Below are 25,555 nucleotides of genomic sequence, written 5' to 3'. Positions count from 1 at the left end.
AGGAAGGAAAGCTTCTCGCTAGTGTTTTCCTCTGACGCTAGCTGTAACATATTTAATACGTGTTCTGTCCCATGACGTAGTCACCTTCTGTAAAACGGGTCCTGAATGCAAAATGTTTTGAAACAATCAGCATTATCCATAATTAAGAGTCAGTCAGTCTGCACTGGATGAGCAAGTGATCTGGTGTGCTGGGAAAGGTGACCTGCATTATGGTGCAGTGTAGGCTGCTGCAGGTGCTGTGATGATACTGTTGCCTGAGTTAGAGAAGCATGGAAAGACCCTGACAGCAAGTCTGGAGAATTTTGAAATGAAGATCCCAGTGTGTGTTCTGGTTTACATGGGGTGTTATGTTATTTCAGTGTTCCCATTCTTATTTGCTTCCTCCTTTTCTTCTAAATAGCAAAGCCAGCCCAAGTCTGCTAGTGAGAAGTCCCAGCGCAGTAAAAAAGCCAAGGAGTCGAAGCCGAAAGTCAAGAAGCTTAAGTATCATCAGTATATTCCCCCGGACCAAAAACAGGACAAGGGAGCTCCTCCCATGGATTCATCCTATGCCAAAATACTGCAGCAGCAGCAGCTCTTTCTCCAGCTTCAGATCCTCAACCAGCAGCAGCAGCACTACAACTATCAGACCATCCTGCCAGCCCCACCAAAGTATGGGTCCTAAGTGGCGACTCCCTCTTAGGAAGCCCTTGCTTTCCCAGTACTGTTATCGGAGACAGTGTGTTCTGTGTGTGAGGTGTGGCGATTGGGTGTAACACGCTCAATCTTGTTAGGTTACAGTGAGCCTCAAAAAGGGCTGGTGTCAGATGAATCAGACAAAATAGGCTGGCAGAGTAAGGGGCATGGGTATAGTCAAAGGCACTGGTGTGTGTCGATGTCTAGGGTGACACTAGTGACCCAGATGTTTCTGAAAGTATTGTTGGCACTGAGGGCCACCAGTATCTTTCCGCCTTGGTTTTGATGCCTGTGTTTTTTATTTTCCCTGCAGGCCTCCAGGAGAGCAGCAGAGTGGTGCCAGCGCCCCTGCTGTACGCAATCTCTCCGCCACAGTCAGCAGCGCATCTTCAGTATCCTCTGGTTCCAGTGGGCTGATGCGACAAAACAGCAATGCTGCGGTGGGCAAGCCTGGCTCTCTCCCTGCCAACCTAGATGAGATGAAGGTAAATGTCCTGTGAAGATGCACAGCCCCTTTGTTGCCATTGTCAGAGGGCAGTACTCAACAACGTTGCTGTCCCAGAGCAGGACTAAGGCAGACCAACAGGAGTTAGTGATAGCAGCTGGTAGTACTGCCCTGCAGTCTGTACCTGAGGTGTCGGTTTGTTGGCCTGGAGGAGAATCAGTTTAGTCCTTTGCCCCATGGCTCTGGTAGCTGTTAATAGTTGTTCTGCTTAGAGTGTATGTTCTCTTAATGTTACCCTCTTTTCCCCCCTCCCCATATCAGGTAGCAGAGCTGAAGCAAGAGCTGAAGTTGAGGGCCTTGCCTGTCTCGGGCACAAAGACAGACCTAATCGAGCGTCTCAGAGCTTACCAAGAGCAGAACGGTACAGCTGGCCAAACAACCCCCACTCCCAAGCCCAGCACAGCAGCCATCCTCCCAAAAGCTGCCGAAGTGGTGGTGGCCTTCCCAGCTGCCAGGCTGAGCACAGGGCCAGCCCTGGTCACCACCGGCATTGCACCAGCAGAGGTAGTTGTGGCCGCAGTCACCAGTGGCGGTGTGATGAAGTTTGGCAGCACAGGCTCGACTCCTCCTGTTTCTCCAACTCCTTCTGAGCGCTCACAAATGAGCACAGGAGATGAGAACTCAGCCACCGGAGACACTTTTGGAGAGATGGTGACTTCACCCCTAACCCAGCTCACCTTGCAGGCATCTCCAGTGCAGTTCCTGGTGAAGGAAGAAAGTTCCAAGTCTGCTTCCTGCAGTGTAAATGCAGCACCCAGGTCAGAGCGGTGTAGCACTGGTAACAGCAGAGATGCAGAAGTTAGGGACAAAGACCAGATGCTGCAGGAAAAGGACAAGCAGATTGAGGAACTCACCCGTATGCTGAAGCAGAAGCAGCAGCTGGTTGAGATGCTTAGACTACAGCTAGAGCAGGAGAAGCGCTCTCAGCAGTCACTACCGGCCCCAGCGGCTGCGGGAGAAGGAACAGCCCTTGCCTCCAACCCGGTAGCATTTGGCACCCAGGTCAAGAGTGAAAACAGTTTCCTGAGTTGCCAATCTGCAAAGCAATCCAGTGGCCAAACAGACCAATTCAGCCCTGCACCAACCGCTAGCCAAATGGACACTTCGAATCCAAGCCCAGTGCCAAAGAAAGCTGTGATGGTGAAGCAGGAGGCGCCAGCCGGGGAAGCAGAGCTGCCGTGCCGGTCCCACAGCCCGCGGCTTTTCCTTGGCCAGCAAGGGAGAGCCCTGAACGACCTCATCAAGGGCACCCCTCCCCCCACCCTCATCACTGACTCCACAGGGACCCACATCGTCCTCACTGTGACCAAGCAGAGCGCTGAGAGGCAGGGCCTCTCGCCCCATGGGAAGGCCGGGAGTAGCTGCCCAGCCTTGCAGGTAGGCAAGGGTTAGAGCACGTTCCTGCTGTAGGCACTTGGGTTCCTCTCTCCCTCTTCCTGCTCCCATGGCTCAGGTTACCACAGAAAGGCTTAATGCAGTGGAAATTCAATGCAGTAAATGCTAAAACGGCTGAGTTGCTTGCTGTGGTGGCTGGTGGATCATGGCTTTGTAAAACAGAGCAGTGTAAGCAGATCTTCAGCAAAAAGACCGGAATTTGAAAATGATGGACTGTGTACAGCAATGCACGACTGACTGTGTGCATCACAAGCTGTTCAGCGTTCTTCCAAACACATGGTTCTGCCTTTTGTCAGGCAGGATCTCAGGCTTGGAGGACAAGGGTTTGCTGCCACATTTCACTAATTTTTGAAAGAATGACTATACCTGTGGTAGTGAAAAAAGCAGACTGTTTTTCACCTCTTGTCCTTTACTGGAGAGATCATAGTCAGAGTGGTGGATAGGTCACCTTATCTACTGAGAGCTGAAATCAGACCCTGGGAGCAGACAGTTTGATTTTTGGCTGCTCTTTGTTTTAATGCATGTCAGTATTTTAGCGTTAATGGAATGGAGCCTTTCGTCAGAGATGATCTACTATTCCCCTGTTGGCATGAGCTCAGCACTTAACAGAAGTGTTCTGAGTGTTTCTTCCAGGAAGGGATAAATATGCCCAGGTTTTATGGCATAAGTCAAACCCCAGCGTCTTCCATGGCATCAAGGAAGATTTTCATTCTCTGCTGCTGCATTTCTTGCACGTCCTGCAGAGCAAGTGGCGGTGTCTACCATTAGACACAGGCACTGAGCAGACTGCATTTGCTGTGTAGCAAGTGAGATGCTAGGCAGTTGTCTAAATATCAGCAACCAGTGTCACCCTTGATAGCCCAGGGTATGTGTCTCACCTGAACTCCAGCCGCTGCTCCAGAAAGGCACAGGTCCTGTGTCAGGTCTGCCAGCTCTCAAGGGGTGTCATGGATAGCCCAGGGATTTAGACTGTTACTGCCTCCTCTTTTAGGACTCTGGATCCCACCCCAATCTGATTTCTCTGCTTAGAGAAACAGAGCAATTGACTGAATTTCCTGAAGAGTGGGGGAAAACAAACTTTATAAAACCTTTAAGAAATACAAGCCTTGCTCCATGTTGTGTCTGGGGAATAACTTATCACGGATACTCTTTACTTTCCAGAGAGTACAATCATCACCCACTAAAACTTCCAGCCAACCACCGTGTCAGCTACCTGCAAGCACCCCTCAGCAGCCCACGCAGCAGCAGAAGCAGCAGCCCACACAGCAGCAGAAGCAGCCCGTGCAGCAGCAGCAGCCCAGAGGACTAAACCAATCTGTCAGAAAGGTAGCTCACTGTCTATTCGCTTTTATTCCTTGTCTTTCTTTTGCCTGCTGCTGGGGTTTGTAGCAGCAGTGGGAAGGGGACACACACTGGCCAGAGACCATCATCACAGCAAGTGAGATCTCAGCAGCTTCTACCAGAGCTTGCAGCTGCGTGGAGTGTTTCGTCTTCAGCTTGACTGTGGCAGCAGAAGGGGTGCCTCTCCATTCTCCTGCCTCCTGCTGAACTAGCTGCAATGGAGAGCCCATCGGACATGAGGTTTCAGGAGCACTAAGTTTCCATGAGATCTTGCCCCCTGGATGTGCTTGGAAGTGACGTTTAGGTTTTACAGCAAAGAGTTCTGGGCTAAACCCTGACAGTTTAGTAGCCTTCCGCCCTTTGGTTCCACATCTGGGCACAATACCAGCTGGTGTTTTAAACAAGCATTGTCCATCAATTAAAAATGATGAGAGGTCAGAGTGGACAGCCTTGGTTTACAGTGGTGCCCCTGATTCTTGGAGGAGTGCTGCTGAACTGGAAAGGTGGCTACTGCATGGAGAGGGAGTGATGTGGGCACTATGTCTGCTACAAAGGTGGCGTAGGAGCTCTGAGAGGGGCAAAAGGATGTGACCTTCTGCTCTCTGGTGCTGATGAACATGCTGTGATTTCCATTCCCGTGCCTTGAGCATACCTGTGAATCATCTCTTTGTGAGGTGCAGTGCTCATTCAGGAAAGAGCACCTCTGACTTTACCCCTTCTCCGGGTGATGGCTGTAAAGAGGCTCTGCTGTGCATCTCCTCCCTTTCTAGCCCAGTTAGCTTACTGACATGTGGATTAGATAACATGTAGGTAACATTAAGGTAAGATACAAAAAGATTATGAAGTGGTTTTAGAGCTTGGAGGGTCAATTCTGAGTTAGATCCTGGAAAGGACGTGTAGATAGGAGTAACTTCTAGTGTAGTCAGAGTGGGATATCCACTTTGCAAAAAGGGTCAGTGCCTTGGTTTGCCTTGAGACCTTTGAGGAAATGCAGAAGGTAAATGAAGGCACCTTCTCCCTCTGACTCCCTTAGCTCGTGTGCTGTGGAGGCATCTGTAGTGACTTTCCTAATCCTTTTGCCTCCTTGTAGGGTCAGAAGCCAGGTCTGCAGGTGGTCGTGGAGCAGTTGCCCCCCACCATATTATCTTTCTCAGCACCTTCAAACCTGCAGCTCTTCTTCCCCAATGGTTTCCACAAGTGGTCCCTGAAAATTGGTGCTTCTGGCAAAGCCAGCTCACCCAGTGTGTCAGAAAAGGTACCCCCCGCCCATCCCAGTGGCGTGTGCCACAGCACCAGTTTCCAGTCCCTCTCAGGAAGAGAGTAGACCCCAGAGCAGTTTTGCTGGCCAAGGCTTGTGGTTGCTCAGTGTGACCTGCAGGTCACAGAACAGATGAACAGCTTTCTAGGGAAAACATGATGGGTTAGAGCATCAACATGTACAAACGTTGAAACTGGCATTCAGTTACTGCCCAGGGATCAGTGTCCAGGGGAGCAAGATTCAGTGTGGATCATGTGTAACTGCTGTAGAGGCAAAGACCTGATCCATGTTTTAATTTTCTTATGGGCAGTTGTGTGCTGACTCATCTGGTAAAGCTGAGTCATGAGCACCACTTCCTGCAGCACTTGGGGTTTCCTTTGGAGATCCCTGGTGCTGCTGAGAGCTCTGGTGCTCTCTGCCCACCATCAGGCTGCAAAACTTGCTGCTAGTGAAGCTTGATTATGTCCCCAGGACAGGTACTGCAGAAGGAGGTGGGTAAAAGATACGTTCTGCATATACTGCAGTAGGCTGAACATAACAAGGAAAGTGCCCTCTCGGAAGTGCTGGAGGAATCCTCCACTGGGACATATGAGGCTCTCCCCATCCAGGAGCAGCCAGGTGGTGGTTTGTGGCATGGTTTTAGCGTTAGAAAAATCAGCAGATTTCCTTCTGTGAGTTAGAGGGGAAATCTGTTTTCCCCTCTTGCAGTCAGGGCATAGTGCACAGAGTACACGGAAGAGGCCAGGCTGCTGGGAGCAGAGCAGTGGAGACCTCTGTGCAGCACTCGCCATGAAAGGGCGGTGATGGTCTCTCAGAGCAGCTGTGAGACAGGAGCTGATGTGACTTCCCCCTGATCACCCCTTCTGCTTTCATTCTAAACAGCCCTCATCACAGCCCGGCTCTCCTGCTGCCCCTTCCCCATCTCAGATGGACCTGGAGCAGCAACAGCACACATCGCTTTTTGGAACTCCTCCACCTCCTCTTCCTGTTCCCTCAGTCCCAATGAAAGAGCCACCAGGCTATGAAGAGGCCGTGAAGCAACAGCCAAAGGCCCAGGTGAGAGCAGTTCTCCCTGATTTCCTTGGAGAGCAGGCAAAAAGTTGCCATTGTAAATCTGCTTAAATTCCTGATCTGGGCCAGTAATAGAGAATGGAGCCACAACTGCACCTTCCTAACTGAATTCCTTCTGGAGGGTTTGGGGCAGACCCTAAATCACAGGTGGAGATCCCAAGTCACTTGCTGCCAGCTGAGTGTTAGTACAGCGGTCGCTCACCGTACCTTCCCACCCAGTAACAGCCTGGGGTTATGGAGGATTCTGGTGCCGTGCCTCTGTGTGCTCGTTCTTACTAGATAACAGCCCCATCCCTGGGACGACGGAGGAGAGCCAGCAGCCAAGGGTGTTGCTGCGGGTAGAAGCTTCCCTGGTAAATAGGAAGCTAATCCTGCGCTTGCTTTCCCCAGGAGAACGGCTGTTCCAGCCAGCAGATGGATGACCTGTTTGACATTCTCATCGAAAGTGGAGGTAAGGAGTCAAACCCAGCATTTCCCAGTCTTTGGGTTTGAGCCTGGGGCTCATAAAGCACTGGGGGGAGAGAGTCTGGCGTGGCCCAGGTCTTTGATCTGTGTCCCTGTCAGTGCCTCGAGCACTGGCAGTACTCGTCAAGGCACTGAGGGAGTTGTCAGTCAGGCATTAGTGTGGTGGTCCTGCTGCATCAGATCTGGGCACATTTCTTCTGTGATACTGCACAGAGCTTGGATTCCCCGAGGTGGGCTGAAAACTCCCCGTAGCAAGCCAAGCGTGGGTACAGGATGAGTTTCCTTCTCCCAGGTGGTGGTCAGCGGTGGCTCAGTCTGGGAGGTCCCTGTTGCCCTAGCGGGTGGCAGGAATCCTTTGGTGTTTCGCCAAACTTTTCCTCACCCTGACCTGGCTATTTGTTCCCTGTACAGAGATTTCTGCTGACTTCAAGGATCAGTCATCCCCAGCTGGAAAAGAACCACCCGTGGCCCCAGCCTGCTCCCCACCGCCCAGCAGCCACCATTCCTCAGAGCTGGCGGTGCCAGTGTCCTTGGGGCAGCCGGTGCCTGTGGGACGGCTGGAGGACTTCCTGGAGAGCAGCACTGGCCTCCCGCTGCTGACGGCAGGCCACGATGGGCCAGAGCCCCTGTCCCTGATTGATGACCTCCACAGTGAGATGCTGAGCAGCTCGGCCATCCTGGACCACCCGCCTTCACCCATGGACACCTCGGAATTGCACTTTGCTCACGAGCCATCCGGGGGGATAGCCCTGGATCTGGCTGAGGCTAACTTGGACAGCATGGACTGGCTGGAGCTGCCCGGGGGGCCCGTCATGAGCCTGGCTCCCCTTAGCACTGCGGCTCCCAGCCTCTTTTCCACAGACTTCCTTGATGGACACGATCTGCAGCTGCACTGGGATTCTTGCTTGTAACTCTGTGAGCAGAGACTGAAGGGAATGGGAGCGGGAGGGCGCAGGCATGCAGGGGGAAGAGGCCAGTCAACCAAAAAAAAAAAAAAAAAAAAGAAAAGAAAAGAAATGAGCTCCTAGTATTTGTACTCCTCCCCCAACTGTCCTTCCTGCACGAAGCCAGCAGTGGTGGCGAAGGCAGACCCACTGCCTGAGTCACTGCTGCCTGGGCAGCGGGCCAGGGCAGGGCAGGGAGAGCAGCTGCTGGGGGGAAGAAGAGGCTGTAGGAGCTGTGGGGCTGGTGGCCTCTGGCCCCCTCAGTGCAGCCTAACCCTGCTCGGGTGAGAACGGGACCGGCAGCCCCTCTTCCTGCGGGCAGGAGCGGTGATGGCAGCGCATGGGGCACGGTGCTGCTGGGCCTGAGTTCCCTCGTGCCTTGCAGCGGGACACAGCGTGACTGGGCCGGGGCTGCTTCCAGCAGCGGCGCCCCACACCTTGCTTGGAGTGGCAAGAAAAGGGGGTTGTGCTGCGCAGCACGGTCAGTTTGATGGTTGCAGAAGGGGATTCTACCTCTGGAGCAGGACACGAAGGCAGGAGTGCTGGCTGGGAGCTGGAAGGGCTGCCCGCTGCACCGCCTGCCGTCTGTCGGGGAGGGTCTGGTCTGCCGCAGGGCTGTGAGGAGCTGGGCAGAACAGGCACCTTTTCCAAATGTAGCCAAAGGGAACCAGGGTTTCCCACCAACCTGGTAATGACTGAGCTGGTTTCCCAAATATTGCCGAGCTTGCAGAGGCCTGCCTGCTTGCTTCACTTGCTTTGGGCTGCAAAACAGATTTTTAAGGTGCTAAAATCCAGGTCCTTACTTGTCAAGTCTGTCCTTCGCTGCCCCAGACCTGTGGCTGTGCCTGGAGGCCAGCCTTCAGGCACACCTGGGTCCCCGGGTGAGCAGGGCAGTCAGCCTGGGGGGGGGGGTTGGGGACAAGAAAGCACCCCTGTGTCCTGGGGAGCTGCGGGGCACGGCTAGCGTTGAGCAACATATCATTAGGGGCCATGTGCAATCTGTCTCCTGCCTTCAGCTGTGCTGTTGCCTCCCTGCAGCAGGTGCCCCAGTGGAAAGAAGCAGCTGGGGGATGTCAGAGCCCGGAGGCAGGGCAGGGGATGTGGCACCGCAGAAGGGGCGTTGTGTGGCGCAGCACAGGCCCTGGTCAGTAGTGTGACTGCGAGGGCCCCTTTCTGGGGAGAAGCGGGAGCCTAAAAGCAGGTAATGGGCAGCTGACCTCTGCTCGTCCTTCCCTCCAGGCCCACGGGCTAAAAGGGAAGGGCGGCCTCCTGTGAGCTGCCACCCCGCATCCAGCCGACTGCTGCCACGCGGGGCCCCGGGCTGGCACCTGGGGGTGGCTGCTGGCCGGGGGGGGGGGGGGGGCGGGTGAGTACCCCAAGGCCCCAGAGCCACGGCGGTGCTATTCCTGGGGCAGGGTTTTGCATCGGAAACCCAGGCCTGTGGCTCTGCTGTGCTGTTACTCCTGTCACCTCGAAATCCCCGTGTTTGTTAGTAGTAACTCGCCACCATCTACCAGGCGAGAGGCAGCCCGGCCGTGCCCCACACGGCTGCTGTGCCCCACGGCTGTCCCTGCTTTGGCCCACAGCTGGGTCCAGGCTGCTGGGGCAGGGGGAGGTGGGGGAGGCAGCTCGCAGGGGCAGGGCTGGAGGCAGTGGCTTGTGAAATCTTACAGACTAAGGTGCTGTCCCTGCTCAGGCAGTGGAAGGATAAACTGCCATCCTTTTTAATACCTCCTTGAGGATGCTGTTCCCACTTTCCTCTGCAGTGCTGCCCGCTGGGGAGGGGTAGGTGTGGGCAGGCACATGCTGCTCCCCTGCCCCTTTGGTACCTGGCTCTCTTCTCAGGAGGCCTTGCCGCATGGGCGCCGGTACCTCTGCTCCGTGGCCGGGCAGGTGAATGCCAGACCCGCACGATGTGGTGTCAGCCACTGAACTGGCAGCCAGGTGGGGTCGTGCCTGTTTTGCAGCTGGGAAAAACTTCTGCTTTCCTGAGCCCTATTTGCTTGTTAACTGCATGGGAAGCAAGTTCCTTAATCATTTGCAGGGGAGCCTGCTGGCAGCTTCCTTCCTTTCTCCTCCCTTCTCTCCTCTCTTCCCCCACCCCACTTGTAAGCAAGTCAGAGCCTTTTATCTGCCTCCCTCCGTGTCGGAAAGGCTACCCCCCCTTCCCCCCCACCCCTGCCTGCTTTCTGTCACCCAAGCTACACTGTCATGTCCTAAAAATAAGGGTAACTGGGACTGGTGGGCACCCCCTTCGCCCTCCCTCACTTCTCTCCTGGTGCAGCCCTGATGCTGGGAGCAGCGAGTGCATTAGCGGCCTCCTTACACTGCTCACACCGGCTCTCCCAGGGCAGCTGCCCAGCCGTGGGACCAGGTGGGCACAGGAGGCAGGTGGTTTCTTTGGAGGAAATGGTGTGGCGGGTGGGAGGATCTTTCAGATGCTAAGGGGAAAAAAGTGAGGCTGCCTGTTTGTCAAATTCAAGCAAAATCAGCTTCGTTGAGCCCACAATGAGCAGTAGGCCCCCACAAAAACCAGCTGTGTTTCTTTTGTACAAGTAATTACAAAGCTGCAACCAGTAAATAAAGAATGAAATTACCAAAGTGCAGTGAGCTCCTAAGGGAAGGCAAGAGCGCCTCACCTGCAGTCTTGGCCTGACCCAGCTGTGGTTCCTCATGCTGGTCCAGGCACCCCAAACTTTGTTGTCAGAGAGATGCCAACAGCAGTTACTGATTTAGCCCTTCCATGGGGTTGCTGGTGAAATGCTGAGCTCACAGCTGCTCCCTTTCACCTTTACCCATCCACCATCTGTGAAACGCTGTAGGAATTTAATTAGCCTAACTTCGCCCAACATACTTGAAATTGGCCGATGAGCTTCAGAGCCCTCAAAGAGCCCAGATGACACAAACCCCCAAGCCTCACCTCCTGAGGAACCCAGCTAACCTGCCAGAGCCCCTCTGCACAAGGGGCTCCTGCCAGGAAAGCGAGCGACAACCCTGTGCCCAAGGGCAGAGGGGAAGACGGTGCCTCATCCCAGGAAATAGTAGAAAGTCTTTTCCCCAAGCAGTGCCCGGAGCAGGCTAGCCCAGTTCTCTGCTTTCTTGCTATTATTTGTTTGAATAATAGTTCAATAGTTCTTTGTCAGAAGAGGTATTCCCCTGGACATACATTTTTGCACCCATTGGGAAAAACAAAGTCTGATGTTCTGCCTCTACCTTGAATGTAATCCTGAATCTTTCTGCTGTAACCACTACTTGTTTGTAATGTGTATTTGACTAGCACGCACTCTCCCTTCCACTATGCAGCAAACGGCGAGGGGTGATCGGCACCATCAGAGATGGATGGTGTTGGGGCATCAGATCCAGAGTGAGTTTTCAACTGGAAAAGGATAAAAGTGACAAGTTAACAGGGGAGAGAATGGATCTTTAAATTGAATTATTTTTTCAGTTACAAATATTTGAAAAAAAAAATCCATTTTATTAAAAAAATTCCAAACAGTCGCGTGTTCAAAACCTTCTCTGCTATGCTGGTGGGAGGGCTTGGGGCCACTCTGCCTTTTCCAGATAAGGGCAGGTGATCCCTCTGGGTTTTTCTCAAACCTGAAAAAAAAGAAGCTTGAGTGGTGGTGCCTTATCCCTTCTTATCTGCAAGGAGATTCCGTCCATGTGTGGAAATTACCTACTCTGCAAAGAGAAGTCGGTCTTACAGTAGGAGAAGCATGGGCAGCTTCTCCAGCCTCCCCCAGCCCAGTAGCTGGTCTGGGCCTCAGCGGCCCTGCAGCCTTCCTTAGCCCAATGCCAAAACTGGAATTACTTTGACGAAGAAATGCTCTCACATCAGTAAATACGCTGCAACTTTCACCCTCCCATGAGCTCGGGCTTCTGAACACAGTTCTGAGGCCAGTGTTCAGATGAGACTCCACCTGCTTTTTCTGGAGAAGCTTCTTGTTGTAGAGACAACACTGCTGTCCACCACCACCCAGCCCGCTCTGCCAGCCCCTCTCCCTTTCCTAAGGGTCCTCCTCCTGCAGCGTCACTTCACCCCCCAGTTTTGTGCATTCCCTCCCTTTCCGGGGCTCTGCCGTGGAGCTGCACTCCGGGCAGGACTGGTGGCTGCCACCACTGGTGGACAACTGCTCCTGCCCCGGCCGCTGCCTGGCCTCGTGGCCTGGAGCGACGCAAGTGGCCATGCCAGCACAGGGTGAGCGGAGACCTTGGCCCGACGCTGGCAGCAGCCAGTGCAGACGCGCTTGGGCCAGAGAAGCTGCGACGGGCCCGTCCCTGGCAGTGCTCAAGGCCAGGCGCGGTGGGGCTCTGAGCAACCTGGGCTCGTGTAAGCCCACCGCAGGGCGGCTGGACTACAGCTGATCCTTAAGGTCCCTTCCAAGCCAAACTATTCTGTGATTCTATGCTATGGGGTCATAATTATCAAATAGCAGAAATGAGGAATTAAATGTAGTCCTGGTCCTGTCAAAAAACAGCCAAAGCCCAGCACTCTCTCAAGATGCAGTTTATTTACAAACCCACCAAATAAAGGAAAGTAAGAATCTAGTGTCATTCCATGAGTATTGTGCTCACAGACAAGTGCTTTCAGTAGAAAGTCACAGACTCCATATCCAGAGCCACCACCACAAAGCAGCAATTCACTCCCGACCTGCGTCCCCGCTGCCACCGCAGGGCGAGGAGGACGAGTTTGTCTCCCTGAGCCAGCTCCAACCTGAACCTCATCCTGAGCTACAACGGTGCCAAAATATACACATTCCTGGAGTTAATTTACAACTTTTTGGTTAACAGTAGAAATCATCTAGAGACTAAAATGACAGCATGAAACACTCTTGTTTGGGGGAGAGGTGGTTTTTGTCTGCTCCCAGAGGAGACAAGGCCCATCCCCCAAGGCTGTTACAGCAGGAACAGGCCGGTGCAGTCAAAACCCCACACACAGTGACAGGGAGGCGGGATAAGGCTGATGCCGGTTTCCCCCTTCTCAGCCTTGGTTCCAGCTCTGACAAACTTATCCAAGTGCTTCAGGATTTGCCATCCCCCTCCCTGCAGAGGCGAGCCCTTGGCTGGCACAGGGGCATGTGCTACTCCTGCTCCTGTACAGCCACGAGTCTCTCACATGCAACCGCGGTGCCACCGGCCACCAGCACCACCTCTCACGAGTCAAAGCCACCCCACAAGGGCTGTCTCTTCCCCACAGCTACAGCAGCAGACACGCTCACACAGCCATGCAGCTGCTGGCCCATGGGGCTGCACACGAGGGGCTCTGGGCCAGGCTGCTCCCCCAGGCACCGCGGGGGAGGCAGGGCTGAGGCAAGCAGAAGATGGTAGTGACAGAGATGGGGAAGGCTGGGAGGGGGCACTTGTTTTTTGTGGCCAGAACACACTTGTCCCTTTGCAGCATCACCCTTGACCATCACTTCCCTCCGGTCTGCAGCTCGGCCTCTCGGCGCTGCTGCCATCTGTCCCAGGTGGCCTGGAAGTCCCCCAAGGGGGATTTTGTCACAGATACAAGTGGGTGGGGTGGGGGAAGGCAGGAGGTGAGACATGATGGGGGTAGGGGTGAGGAGTGTGCGCCATTGAGAAGGTTCCCCAGGATGGGGTGGGGTGGGGGTCACCCATCTATGTCCCAGCTGAAGAGATGGTGCTTCACGAGCATGTCCTGCACACCTTCCTTCAGTGGCTTCTTCTCTTTCTCCTGCAGGACAACACAGGGACCCGGGTCAGTGCACCGCACCCAGGAAAGGGGAGGCCGTGTCTGTGCAGAGCCCCAGCGCACTGAGGTCTCCAGCACCCAGACAGAGCAGCCTCTGCGCTTCCCACCTCCGCGCAGCTGACACAGGGGGAGGCCCTGCGGTTTGGACAGCACCAGGGAAGTGAGGGGCTGAGGCTGGCAGCACCCTCTGTCAGCAGGGCCACACAGCTCCTGTGCACCCTGCCCTGGCTGGGAAAGCAGCCCCAGCCTCTGGTGCTGGCTCAAGAGGAGGCAGAGGATGGGCTGGAGCATAAAGCCGGGCGAGGGAGGTGGTAAGCAAAGCCCCCGCCTGAGGGAGAGAATGAGAGATGCCACCAACTCACCTCCCTTTTTATTGGCAGCTCCCAGTCCTGAGAGAGGCTGAAAGCAAATTTGCAGAGGACTCTGCAACAGAAGAGAGTGACGATAACTTACACACCCCCCACACACCCAGATCCCACTCACAGCCTGTGCCCACAGCTGCTGCCCCCAGGCACACGATTGCACTGGCTCCTCAGCCTCGGCTTGCCCTGGCATGCCACGAAGCTTACAAGGATGAAATTCCTTGTTTAATGGTGTGAAAAGGGCAGCACCAGCCATTTATCCTGTTTCCCTCTCCCCTTTGGGCTTCACATCCTGCCAGGCCCAGGCTGGAAAGAGATGCTTGAAGACGGAACTCCAGTGCAACCCCTACGGAGCCTGGTCAGCAGCACAGGGAGGCACGGGCATCCCCAGGCTCTGCTAGACCCAGGACACTCGAGGCTGAGGACTGCACGCAGCTGACCATGGGGAATTGCAGGTTCCTCTCTAGAAAGCAGATCCCTGCCAGTAGCACCTCGGAGTTTCTGCACCTCCCCTCTCTCCCTGGAGCGAGAGAAGTGTCCTGACCCCCACGCACAAGTGCCCCATGGGGAAGGCACGTGGGGCTCCCTTGCTGGACCCAGCTCCAAGCAGGGGCTGCAGGCACAGCCTCAACCCTGTCCCTAGGACAGGGATGCAGAGCTCAGACTTCCTGGCAAGAAATTCATCAGTCCTTCAGGCCCAGGGCAAGGTCCTGCATGCGGCGTCCTCCAAGTCCTGCCGCAGCGAGGGAGCTGTTGCAAATACGGCATAAGCCTCTGCTTGTGCTCCAGACTTGGGCCCGGCCATGAACCAGTCCCACGTGGTCCTTCAGCTCTGCTGAACTACCAGTGCCCCCATGCTGCAAGAAAGCAGCCGTGGGACACCACAGCAGAGGTGGGGGGGACTCCCTCCCATTCAGCAGCAGCAGAACAGGACACCTCGAGGTGTGCGTACACAGGCCTGCTCCTGGCTGCAGATGCTCTCGCTGCAGCCAAAGGCAAACGGGTGTGCGGACAAAAGCCGGATCCTGCAAGACGGTGGCAGCAGCAGCAGGGCTGGAGTGGTGGGGCTTGCTCTGCGGCTCCCTGGGACTGGACGTGGCTTTGCAGAGCGCAGGAGGGCCAGGAGAATTCAAGTGTGGATGTGCTGTGTGTGAGCTCAGGTACCAAAGCCCCTGACATCGCTCCCTCACTTCACCAGGAGTCAGCCAGTGACCAATTCCTTCCTGGCCTGTGACAGTCAGACTGTCTCCCTAGCGCATTCCCTGTTCTCTGCTTCGACTTGTAGTAGCTGGCAGAGGACCTGGAGAGCAGGGGGTGGAAAAGGCAGTCTCTGCATCACAGTAGGTGCAGGGCTCAGCAAGAGGTTGCTGGCGGGCTGAGGCTGCCTCCTTGTCATGACAGCTCCCCAGGAGTCAAGCTCTGCTCTCGGATCAGGCAGGCACAGTGCATCGCATTAAACTGTCTAGACAGTCACTGCTGCCTCAGCACACAGAAGGAAATCTCTGCAGCGGGGATGTCTGGACAGCCCACACTGCTACTCGCTGGAGAGGGCCCAAAGCCAGCCATAGCGAGGGCCACCTCCTGCAGAGGAGGAGGAAATCCAGTCCAGACCCTAGCGAAGCCCATGGGGACACTTACCTCAGCTCACATTTGATCTGCACCCAGCCAGGACTGCGCAGGAATGACCAAGGATGGAACCACTTCTCCACGGTCTGCAGGCTTGAGCACAGCACCTCCAGCCACAAATGCAGCACCTGCTCGCTGCAGCAATAGGGTAGAGCCACGTTAAGCAGCTGAAGCCAAGGAAAGAAGCCCCATTCCTTTGGGACAGTCTATTTTCAGCCCAAGCCTTGACCCCAGCCCTCAGTCCTGTCCCCAGTGGGAACAGAATAACCCAGTACACTTGCTACTTCTTCTAGCCAGGAGCCAGGCCAGCACAGTGAACTACAAAGCAGCAAGTCCCACTCAGTGGCTGCAGTGAGAGAAGAAAACAGACCCTGTGGACTAAGGTAGATTGAAACAACTGCTGCCCGCGAGGCCGCTCTCCCCCCTCCCAAGCTGCTTGCACCCACGATGTCAAGGGTATCAGGACTGGATGACTCACTTGAGTCCAACACAGATGAGGGAACGAAGCTTCACATCCATCTGTGCATGGGCAGCATCGTGTGTCATGTTCACACCCTGAACCGCCTGCAGGGATGGAAGATGTGGTTACTGCCTTCTCAGCTCAGCCTCGGCTGGGCAGGGCAGCCTTTTCAGCAACACAGCACCACCTGCCAGCATCAGAGGGGCTGAGGCTTCCTGATGGCTTCACTTTCTGCCTTTCCCCAGGCATCTGCTGCCTCTGCTCCCTCCCATCAGGGAAGGTCTGGGAGACTCCCTAGCATCTCCCTAGAGAGATGGGCACCACCCTCCAAGCAGCCCCCGTGGGAAACTTCCCCACATTAGGGGCTGGACTCTGGCGGGGCTGGGGACAGCACTCACCCGGTAAAGCAGCTCCTCTGGAGTGAGAACTTTGCCATCTTCATCAAGCCTGCAGAGATGACAGCAGAGACCCAGCTAGCTCCGCAGCCACCCTGGGCACATGTAGACCTTTCCCTCTCCATACCCCACCAGCCCTCTGGCTACTGCTGAGCCCACAGGTGATCCTGCAGCCACGAGAGAGCAAGATACAGACTCAGAAGCAAAACATGGGAGCCCAGGGAAAGGGACAAGTGTACTGTGCTCCAAGTGACAAAGTGGCTCCACTGCCAGCCCCGAGTCAACACAGGCACAGTGGCCGGCTGCCACCACACGCACAAGAGGATGGGGCAGACCACGACCCTTCCCAAGGTGGAGAGCAGCAGCAGTGTGACGAGCACACAGGAACAGGGCACAGACCCAGCTGCCTGGTGTGACTAACGTGGCCTTACCTGTAGGTCTTGCAGAGCACAAGGCGAGAATACACAGAGTCGAAGTCCCGTTCCACCTCCCGGCTTGCAGCCTAGGCGAGCAGGTGGACAGTCAGTACGCTCCGCCCCACAGCCCCCTCACCCCAGCAACACAGCTCCACAACAGGAACGGAGACACCTCACCTCTTCAATGAACAGCCAGGGATGGCAGGGCCCCCCCAGCAGAGATGGCTTCTTCAATCCATGTTCAAATATGGACTTCAAGGCTGGACAGAGCGTCCCTCGTACCAGGTCTGTCACCCCTTCTGTGACTGAGTCATCTCCAGCGATGGAGTACTGAGGAACATGAAGAGCCAGCTCTCAGCGTACTGGTGAGGGGGGAGAGCATGGAGGCAGTCCAACCCCCTAGAGCTTCTCTGCACAGACCTGTTCCACTCCCAGGTGCCCACCAGCTCCCCTTCCCTTAACGCCTTACGCTCTTGCTAGCTCATGCATAAGGCACCACGTTCTGTGTTACTCCCCGGGAATTTGGTGGGACAGCAGGACCTTTGGGCCTAGGTGGTGCCCAGGAGACCACACAGGTGACCCCCGCACCATCCTAGCAGCGTTCAGCATGCAGGAACTGTTGTTTGTGGTTTGGTGTGAAGCTGACTGAGCTAATGTAAGGAGAGGGACTTGCACTTGCAGGGTCTCTGAGGCTCTGTAAGCTGCTAAAAGTCAAGACAAATGGATATAGAGAGGAATTCCCAGGTCGGGGGTACACCACTTCAAGGTATCACCCTGACATGCTGTTAGCATGAAGTATATTCCAAAATTAGGATAAGTGGGATCCTCTCTAATTCCACAGCTGGGAGGAGAACTGCTCAGCAGTACAGGATGTGTTTGTAGCGTTTGTACACAGAGAGGTGATCTGCATCTAAGGAACCAGCCCTGAGAAGGGGGTGAGGAAGCAAGTGAGATCTCAATAGTGACATCTCTCTAGGGGCTTCCCCTGGGGGTCTCACGTCAGCCTTTGAGTCCTTCTTCACTCTCCAAATGCCGAGGAGGAGAGAGGGAACAGAATCTTCTCCATGTCCCCTGCAAATTGATTAGGCCAACAGCTAATGATGTCTGCCTCCTGCTGCCCCAGCCTTGGGGCCATATCGAGGTATCTTCTCTATACAGGTGGCATCTCACCAGGGACAGTTGCAAAAGGAACTGAGACAGAATGCCCCCTCGGGCACAGCTGTATGGGGAGAATTCCACTGTGGCAAAGCATGAGCAGGATCCACAGGCACAGCCTCAAAGGAGGAAGAAAGTACAGGCAACGGGGAGCTGGCAGGAACACTGCCCACAGGATCCTCCTGCATACCTGCCTGCTGCTTTCTCAGCTTTCCTGAAGTCCATCTTTAGGGTCCTTGCAAGCCCAGGTATCACACCCAGCCTACCCCCTGCAGCCCTCCGGGCCCTCTTCTCCACTTGGCCAGCGTGAGGAAGTTGAGCAAACACGCTTAGGAAGATAAGCTGCCCGATCAATCACTAAGCACTCCACAGCCAGAGACAGCAAACAGACCAAAGGAGGGAAATATATGGCTCTCTTCAAATACGTTTTTTCAGCTGTGACATAACTCTTTGTTGTTGTTGTTGTGGTGGTGGTGGTGTGTGGTGGTTTGGTTTCTCTTATTACCTCCTTACTCCGCTCATCCAAGATCTCCACAAATTTTGCAGGAAACCAACCTACAAAGAGTGGACAAGGAGGTGAGCCTGATATAGACACTGAGAAGCCCCTACACAGACAAGACCAGAGCCCAGTGGAAGCTGAGAATAGATCAGAGTTCATAGGGTCCAACCCCAACAAGCAGCCTCAAAATCACGAGAATTAAGGCAACTGCAAGAGGAAGCCAATTACAGGACACTGCCCACAAGCAGCAGAGATGACATGCACCCAACCACCCTGTGCCAGGAGGATGGAGCCTAAACTTGCTGTTTGCAAGAAGTAACCAGATAGCTGCATGATTGCTCTCATACCCTGCTTTAACATTTCCATTGTTCTTGGCAGATGCTCTGAGTAACCAGCAGAGCCTTTGCTGCAAATGTGCCAAAGCAGCCACTGTGGATGAACGGAGGCTCTGCATCTGGCCCCACTCTCCCCAGTGCAACCCATCCCGCTCTCACCTCTCAGTCCATTCAGCTCTCCCACCCAACAGTGCTCGTCCTTCTGGGAAATGATCTGAAAAACAGGGAGTGGAAAACACTGGTTGAAGAGAATGCAGTGGCAGGAGGGCTACAGCTGCGCAGCTATGTGGGCACAACGAGGAGCTGCTTTCTTCTCAACCAATTCTTTTTTGCCATTTTGCCAATGTTCTCTTTCTCACATGGCCCAGAGCCTCCAAGGGAAAAAGGCTACTGCAAACACTGTACTACCCGTTCTCCTCAATTTCAGATGGGACACCCACAGCTCAAACGCAAATGGATGCTTTTACAGTCTTATCACAGCTTGGTGTTAAAACAGGACCAAGGCTGGACCAAATCAATCTTTTGCTCGGCTGTATGGCAACCAGGAAAGGGACTCTGTAGGTGCACTGAGAATGACCCACAAGACAACACTCACAGGAACACACTGCCTCACCCCCAGGTAGTGCCCGGAAACACCAGCTGCTTCCCTTGGACTCCTAACTGGGCTCTGAGCTTATCTCCTTCCTTCTTTCCCCGCAGAAGAGGCAGTGCAGCATCCCATACAAGTTGGGTCTGCATGGTCTTGCCCTGGTCCCTGTCTCACAGCCTGACGCACCGTAATGATGTCATTCTTGCGGAAGCCCAGCTCATCATCATCGTGGCGCTCAAAGTCCAGTAGTGCCTTGGCTCGCCGTCGTCGGTTACGGGAACAGGCCACATAGTTCTCATGGTCTCGCTGGTGGCTCTCCATGCTGTAGTCTGGAGTCAGATCCTAGCGTGCATGTGGATGAAGAGCAAAGAGGAATGAAAAGCAATAGATGACTCCAAGCTGATCAGACAAATCTTGCGTGCCCTTGCTCCCAAACCTTTTCCTGCTCCTAGCCTGCAGACAACCTCCCAGCACAGCCCTCCTCCACCAGGGATGGGTCGAGCAACCCTCCAGTTGTTACACCTCGCATGTTCTTTAAGCCCACATTCCAGGAGCATTTGAACAGCCCTGTCCTGTGGTAGATACTCAGCCCTCATGCCTGGAGCACACAGCAGCGCAGATCCAGCTGTTCCCACTCACAATGCTGCAGTTCTTGGGATCCACACACTGGAAGTGTCGTGCCACCTGGAGAATGGCCTCACGCAGGTCAGCCACCAGCTCTGTCTGCTTGATGTTCTTGGCTTTCAGTGCCTCCAGATCATCATCCCCTGGGGAGCACACACAGCCAGAGGGAAGGCAAGAGAAGGAAAACAAGTATAAGGTATTTATTTTTTGTTAACATTAGAAATCATTGATTCTGCAGAAATAAAAAAGCCTGGCATTAGAAGTGCCCACACTGTGGCAAGTACTTACTGCCGATCTATTCAATAATATAAGTAGCTAATACCAATTTGACTGCCTCATATTTTAAGGGCAGTTTCGAACCACATATGAAACTGGAAGTTGTCATCTTTGCTATGTCTGGGCAACTCAGTATACCAAGGTGCCGTGTACTACTTTAGAGAAGTGTCTATCAGTATATAGTCAGCTGAATGGTGGGACACGCAACCAGGGAACTTTCAAAAATTCTCTTTAATTGAAATTCTCTTGAAACTGAAACAGGTTTTTGGTTGAACTACTTCTGATTTTTGCATAGCTCACAGGCTGAGTGTCTTCTATATCGAGTCTTGAAAAAGATCTGAAAAACCAAGACAGCCTACTTTCTTCTGTCAGTCTAGAAGTCAGAGCCACAAGAGAAAAGCCATCACCTAGGCAAGACCTCGACCTCCCTAAGAGCCAGATTTCAAAGGTTTTGGGTGTATAGGAATGGTCATAGATACAAAGTAAAAGTTAGCAAAGCATCTTTCAACTGTCACTAATTCCACAGAAGTTCTGACAGCCTGTCTCTATTAACTTATGCAGAGAGATACCTAACGGGATAGATTCTTTAGACAGTTAAATGTATTTGAATGCCTTAAAAATTGGGTACATGATGTTAGAGAACATTGAACCATTTGGTTCTTTTTCTAAAAAAATTCAGTTTGTTTTAAATTCAAAGTATACTTTCATACATCTGTTTTTGCTCTCTCTGTAATGGTAGCTCGATTAACAAAATCAACATTAAAAACAATGTATTTGTCACTGAACTCCAATTTTTATACAAACACAGCTTTTATACAAGACCCAAATAAACCACTGGCTAGCACACTAGTACTTCGCTTATCTTCTAACAGCATTACAGAAACCAGTATGAATAAAGCATGGCCTGAGCTATACAGCTGCTGCAACAGCCAGGTACACATGAAACTTCTGCTTACTGAAAAGTGATTAACAATATATTTTAATCATAAGTGATCCTAATTAAAAAGACCAAAACCTTAAGAACATAAATAGAAGCACAAAATTTGATTTTAAATTATTTTTAGAGTTGTTTTCTATTTGCTAAATTAAATTATTAGACAATTAGGCACAGGGAGCTTAAGAGAAAACTGAACTTTGCTTCTGGACTAGAAAAATTGTAGGGCATACTTACTCCCAGTCCAAGCAATGAAAATTAACAAAACCTCCTCCTCAGTGGCCAGAGGTAGGAAACAGAGCATGTAAGGAGTCTCACTACAGATTCAGAGATACAAAGATTGTAAGTAGATCGGTGATCACGCAGATGGTGGGGATTCCCAGAAAATTCATGTTGCTAAAACAGAATGTGACTGAAGAACAAACTACTCAACCACAGCCACGCTCAGTGGGCTGCCCTCATTTACATAGATCACTGACTCTTTTCTGTCACCATTCAGTCCCTTCTGGACAGAATACCGTGCTCCTCCATCTGTACTCAGATCAGTCCCACCAAAACACAAGCAGGAGATACGGGAAGTAAGTTCCACACCCTCCTACCTTAGAATACAACCATACAGAGGCAAGTAACTGGGGTTTCCACCAGATTCACCTCGCTGCACCCAACACACCTGCACGTACGCTTCCAAAACAGGAAACCAGTGCAGGATCGACCACAGGTGAGGAGGCTCTGTTCTGAGCCTGCAAAGACCGACTAGCTGCGCAGCTATGCAGAGGAGGACTAGCTCTCCTGCACTTCCTTGTTGCAATGCCCAGCCAGCCGGAAAAGGGCAACATGCACATCTTGTTCTCTGCCAAACTGTCTTTCACTGTTTCTTCTTTCAATTTCTTCATTAGAAATCTGGTCCAACTCCTTGAATTTCAGCTAGAAGCAGCCCTGGCTGACCTGATCTAGCACGAGCAAGAGTCTGCCTTTGAGCAGGAGAGGCTGGGCTACAGACATCTAGAGGTCTCTTCCAAACAGTGCCCTTGCAATTCTATGACTCCTGTCCAAGCCACTACTAAATCTGCACTCACTCTAAGGAAGAATTAAGTTCTGGGTAAATTCTTATTCCCACCCAGATGAGGGCTATGTACCAGCTGTACTCAGCAACTACTACAGGCAACAGACTTCACACATGAGGTCGATTGACAGTTCCCAGTTTAACATGGATTTATCATATCCAAGCTTTCCTTCCCCTCACTTGGGCTGAAGTTTTCCATTCTGGTCATCTGCTGCAAGATGACAACTTCTCTATTTTAATCAACATTTTAAATACTAAGAAAAATATTAGGTAAAAAACATGACAGTCACTGTACACTCACTAAAATGAGAAAACACTATCAGTCATCTCAGTTCTACTTATTAACACATTCTGAAGCTTGAACTTAAAATTTATCATTTTGTGTGAGCATAACTCACTATACACCTTCGTAAAACTAATCAACTTGGCCAAAGAGACTATTTGAGACACAAGAAAGATGCATTTTGCAGCTAAGTTCCCTGCTGGTCCAGTCTGTATTGATTTTATGGTAGTATTACATACATGAGGTCTGAGTCTAGATTGCACAAGTAACCTTCCTGCCACTTCTTCGCTTCTGCATGCTTGACTTTACAGTTTCACTGATCTTCTACCATAACTTTTATAGGTAATGCTATATGTGCTTGTAGCAAGCCTGTGAACGTATCAGCTTCCAGGTGAACATCAGGAAAGCTCTTCTCTGAAAAGACCAGTAAAACCCCGCTTTAGATTTACTCAGGCCGCTTCAACCACAACAGAAACACTATTTGAACCCTGTAAATTCAGTATGTTGTCTTCCTCCGGAAAAACAATTTCTGTGGTGAGATGTGGCAACTTCAAGAAAGCTAACCAGTTGCAAGGAAGGTGATGACAGTGAGGCTTACAACAGAAAGGGCTATCATGGAGTCAAAGTAGCAAGTTACTGTTAAACCCACGCAAAGCTTATTCTGGCCGTGTGCTTTCCGAACATACTCTGGGTTAGCTTGTAAGTGGGGAAAATTAAGGCTCAAAAGTGTTCACAACATTGAACTCAGAGTAAGTAAGAGGGAACATCAGTGATGTTTGCATTTATAAATTTTCATGGGTGACACCTGGATCATCCTGCCCTGTTTCAGATCATCAGAGATGCTCCTGAACTGAGCAGAGTAAGATCAGGAGAGTACAACATCCAGCCTGTGGACTGCAGACAGTCTGCCAGAAAATGCATTTGACCTGTCATTCAGTGCAAGAAGGACATTACAGCTGGGCTGAGCTGCAGCTCACCGTTGGTCACCATTCAGGGACTAGCCGCCTAACCTAAATTTACTTTCTGAGCTCAGACTACTCCAGCAAGCAAGAAGAAAACTGCACTTTTCCCCTGTCATCCTTCAGTTCTGGCTCTGTTCTCCCTTCTTCCTCTGTCGCAGTGCTTCCCTGCTTTGCTCACTTCCCTCCTTCCTAGGCTGCTATATCCATCACCACCACCTGAAAGGCACAGGATTGTCCTTACCGAAAAGCAGAGAGGTGATGCCAGATTTCCTGCGCTGAGTCCTGCGTCGCACAATCTGAGGGAGAGGAAAGAGAGGAAACGAAGTGCACACATTAGGACAGATTTCAGAAATTAAATAAAGCAACCCTCCACACTGGTCAACTCTGGGCAAGGGATCCTGACAGCTACCACTGGAAGGGGCGAGTGAACTGTCAGTTTTAGACAGGGGCTGTACTAGTTCTAACGCAATGAATCAGCTCTACTGCTTGATCTGCTCCATGTGCAACAGGTTATTTATAGCTCAGTTATTACGAAAGCATAATTGAAATTCAAGACTCAAGCATGATTCGAGTGAATAATTTTAGTTCTAATTCTGCTTGTTGCCAAAAGCAGTTCCACATGCAATTATATATAAATTTCTAAGTGGATGCCTATTAACATTTTAGAATAGCAGGAGTGTCTTGTGATTAGCACACAGACGAGCATCAAGAATACATCTTCCACACAGGCCTGGCAAACAGGAGCTACTACAGCTGCAACAGCAGACTGCACTCCAAAATCTAACAAAGGTGCATTTTTTATTCAGCTTCTCAAAGGCTGCTGCTGTTTTCTGACTTTACCTTCCAGAGTTATTTTAGTGTACCAGTTTCTTAGTAATGGATTAAGCCCAGTTCCTATTCTGCTGTGTGCTCCAACCTAATTCTGCCAAAAGCATATGTTGTTTCTTTTAGTTTCCTTAATGAAATGCATCAGATTTCATCATAACTCTCATTAATGGTAATTACAATCAACGTCAACATCCCTTTCACCTGGGCATTTATCAGCCAGGACAGATCTGGCAGCATTTCATTCGTACAGACCTTCCTCCAACTTCCCAATACTTTTTCTCCACTGGACGACAGTTATCATGGAGCCAAAATCCTCCCAGGGAGGAAGGCCTCCTCCTCACAAACAGCAGCTGGGAGGGGATACATAAGGGAACGGTAACAATGGAGCAGCAGAGGCGAATGGAACCCTGTGCACTCACTTTGGATAAATTGTTGACAGTGGTGCTGGAGTTGAGCAGCTGCCCTTGGTCAGCAATGAGGTAGGCCAAGTGTTTGCGACGCTGGGTCTCCACCGCCACATCTGTCAGCGAGCCAGCCACACGCATGGCCTCCCGCAGCAACACATCTGCATCTTCAATCTGACTTGGGATGTCTGAAAGCGTGTTGAAGATTGAGGCAGAGTTCTCAGACTGGATTAGCTCATCCTCCTGCAACAACAGTCATTTTGCCACACAGAACAGTGAGCATGACAGCTATGCTTTGGGGGCTGCTAGATGCAATTTTACATTCAGTGTACAGCCTGGGCAGGCACAACTACACAATTCCATAAAAAACTTCGGCAGAAAAAGTCCAAGCTAGCTTTGGGTGGGGAACAGCATCTTTTACTGCTCTGCCGCACTGAGACCGCCCCCCAGAATTCTCGCTGGAGTACTTTTGAATTACAGCATTCATTGTTGAAATGAAATCAAATCACCAAGGAAAGACAAAACCAAAGCTATTCTGCACCCACCACTAGAACTGGCACAGCAGGAGTCTTGCTGGGGATAAAAGAATGGAAGCTGCTCAGTCTCACATGCTATAGAGTGCCAGCCACGTCAAACTGTGCTCTACCTTCCTGTTACTCCCAGCAGGCTCACCCTTGCCCTTCATGCAGTAAGCTGAAGCACAAAATTATTTTTCACATAAAAAGGGAAAGATCAAACGGTTAAATATAAGCCATCCAAATCAAATGTAGTCAGGACAACGCAAATCTCTGAGTGTTCAACAGTGCCATCAAAAGCTTCCTAGATGATCACAGACATTGGCTTTATATCTCTGCTCAGACTCTGCAAAACCAAGAGGCATCTTGGTTTAGGTAAGACGGACACCTCAATTTGGGATCTAGACTGAGCAGAGGGGGGCAGCTGATTTAATTAAAGAGTTTAACTACGAGGGAACAAAT

The 25,555-nt window shown here is 52.1% G+C and overlaps 2 protein-coding genes across 9 annotated transcripts in view; one reads left to right on the top strand and one right to left on the bottom strand.

Moving 5' to 3' along the window:
* MRTFA (myocardin related transcription factor A) overlaps window positions 1-11,147 on the top strand; it is a 50,412-nt gene extending 39,265 nt beyond the window's left edge. For both annotated transcript variants that reach the window (XM_040595789.1, XM_040595790.1), the window contains exons 8-14: window positions 401-651; window positions 989-1,160; window positions 1,442-2,557; window positions 3,737-3,901; window positions 6,057-6,230; window positions 6,636-6,696; window positions 7,122-11,147. In XM_040595789.1, the coding sequence (XP_040451723.1) occupies window positions 401-651; window positions 989-1,160; window positions 1,442-2,557; window positions 3,737-3,901; window positions 6,057-6,230; window positions 6,636-6,696; window positions 7,122-7,621 (2,439 nt within the window). In that variant the 3' untranslated portion in view covers window positions 7,622-11,147. The remainder of the gene's footprint in view (window positions 1-400; window positions 652-988; window positions 1,161-1,441; window positions 2,558-3,736; window positions 3,902-6,056; window positions 6,231-6,635; window positions 6,697-7,121) is intronic.
* Window positions 11,148-12,146: 999 nt separating this feature from the next.
* Window positions 12,147-25,555, bottom strand: part of SGSM3 (small G protein signaling modulator 3) — a 30,371-nt gene continuing 16,962 nt past the window's right edge. For all 7 annotated transcript variants that reach the window (XM_040595791.1, XM_040595796.1, XM_040595795.1 and 4 more), the window contains 13 exons: window positions 24,594-24,821; window positions 23,588-23,642; window positions 19,844-19,971; window positions 19,391-19,546; window positions 18,775-18,829; window positions 18,287-18,336; window positions 16,804-16,956; window positions 16,642-16,712; window positions 16,214-16,262; window positions 15,834-15,919; window positions 15,368-15,490; window positions 13,730-13,790; window positions 12,147-13,349 (listed from right to left, as the gene is read on the bottom strand). In XM_040595791.1, the coding sequence (XP_040451725.1) occupies window positions 13,266-13,349; window positions 13,730-13,790; window positions 15,368-15,490; window positions 15,834-15,919; window positions 16,214-16,262; window positions 16,642-16,712; window positions 16,804-16,956; window positions 18,287-18,336; window positions 18,775-18,829; window positions 19,391-19,546; window positions 19,844-19,971; window positions 23,588-23,642; window positions 24,594-24,821 (1,299 nt within the window). In that variant the 3' untranslated portion in view covers window positions 12,147-13,265. The remainder of the gene's footprint in view (window positions 13,350-13,729; window positions 13,791-15,367; window positions 15,491-15,833; window positions 15,920-16,213; window positions 16,263-16,641; window positions 16,713-16,803; window positions 16,957-18,286; window positions 18,337-18,774; window positions 18,830-19,390; window positions 19,547-19,843; window positions 19,972-23,587; window positions 23,643-24,593; window positions 24,822-25,555) is intronic.

Source organism: Falco naumanni, chromosome 5 (assembly GCF_017639655.2).
Source record: "Falco naumanni isolate bFalNau1 chromosome 5, bFalNau1.pat, whole genome shotgun sequence".
Lineage (NCBI taxonomy): Eukaryota > Metazoa > Chordata > Aves > Falconiformes > Falconidae > Falco > Falco naumanni.
Note: the sequence above shows the minus strand (reverse complement) of the source record. Positions and strands in the feature narration are given on the sequence as shown.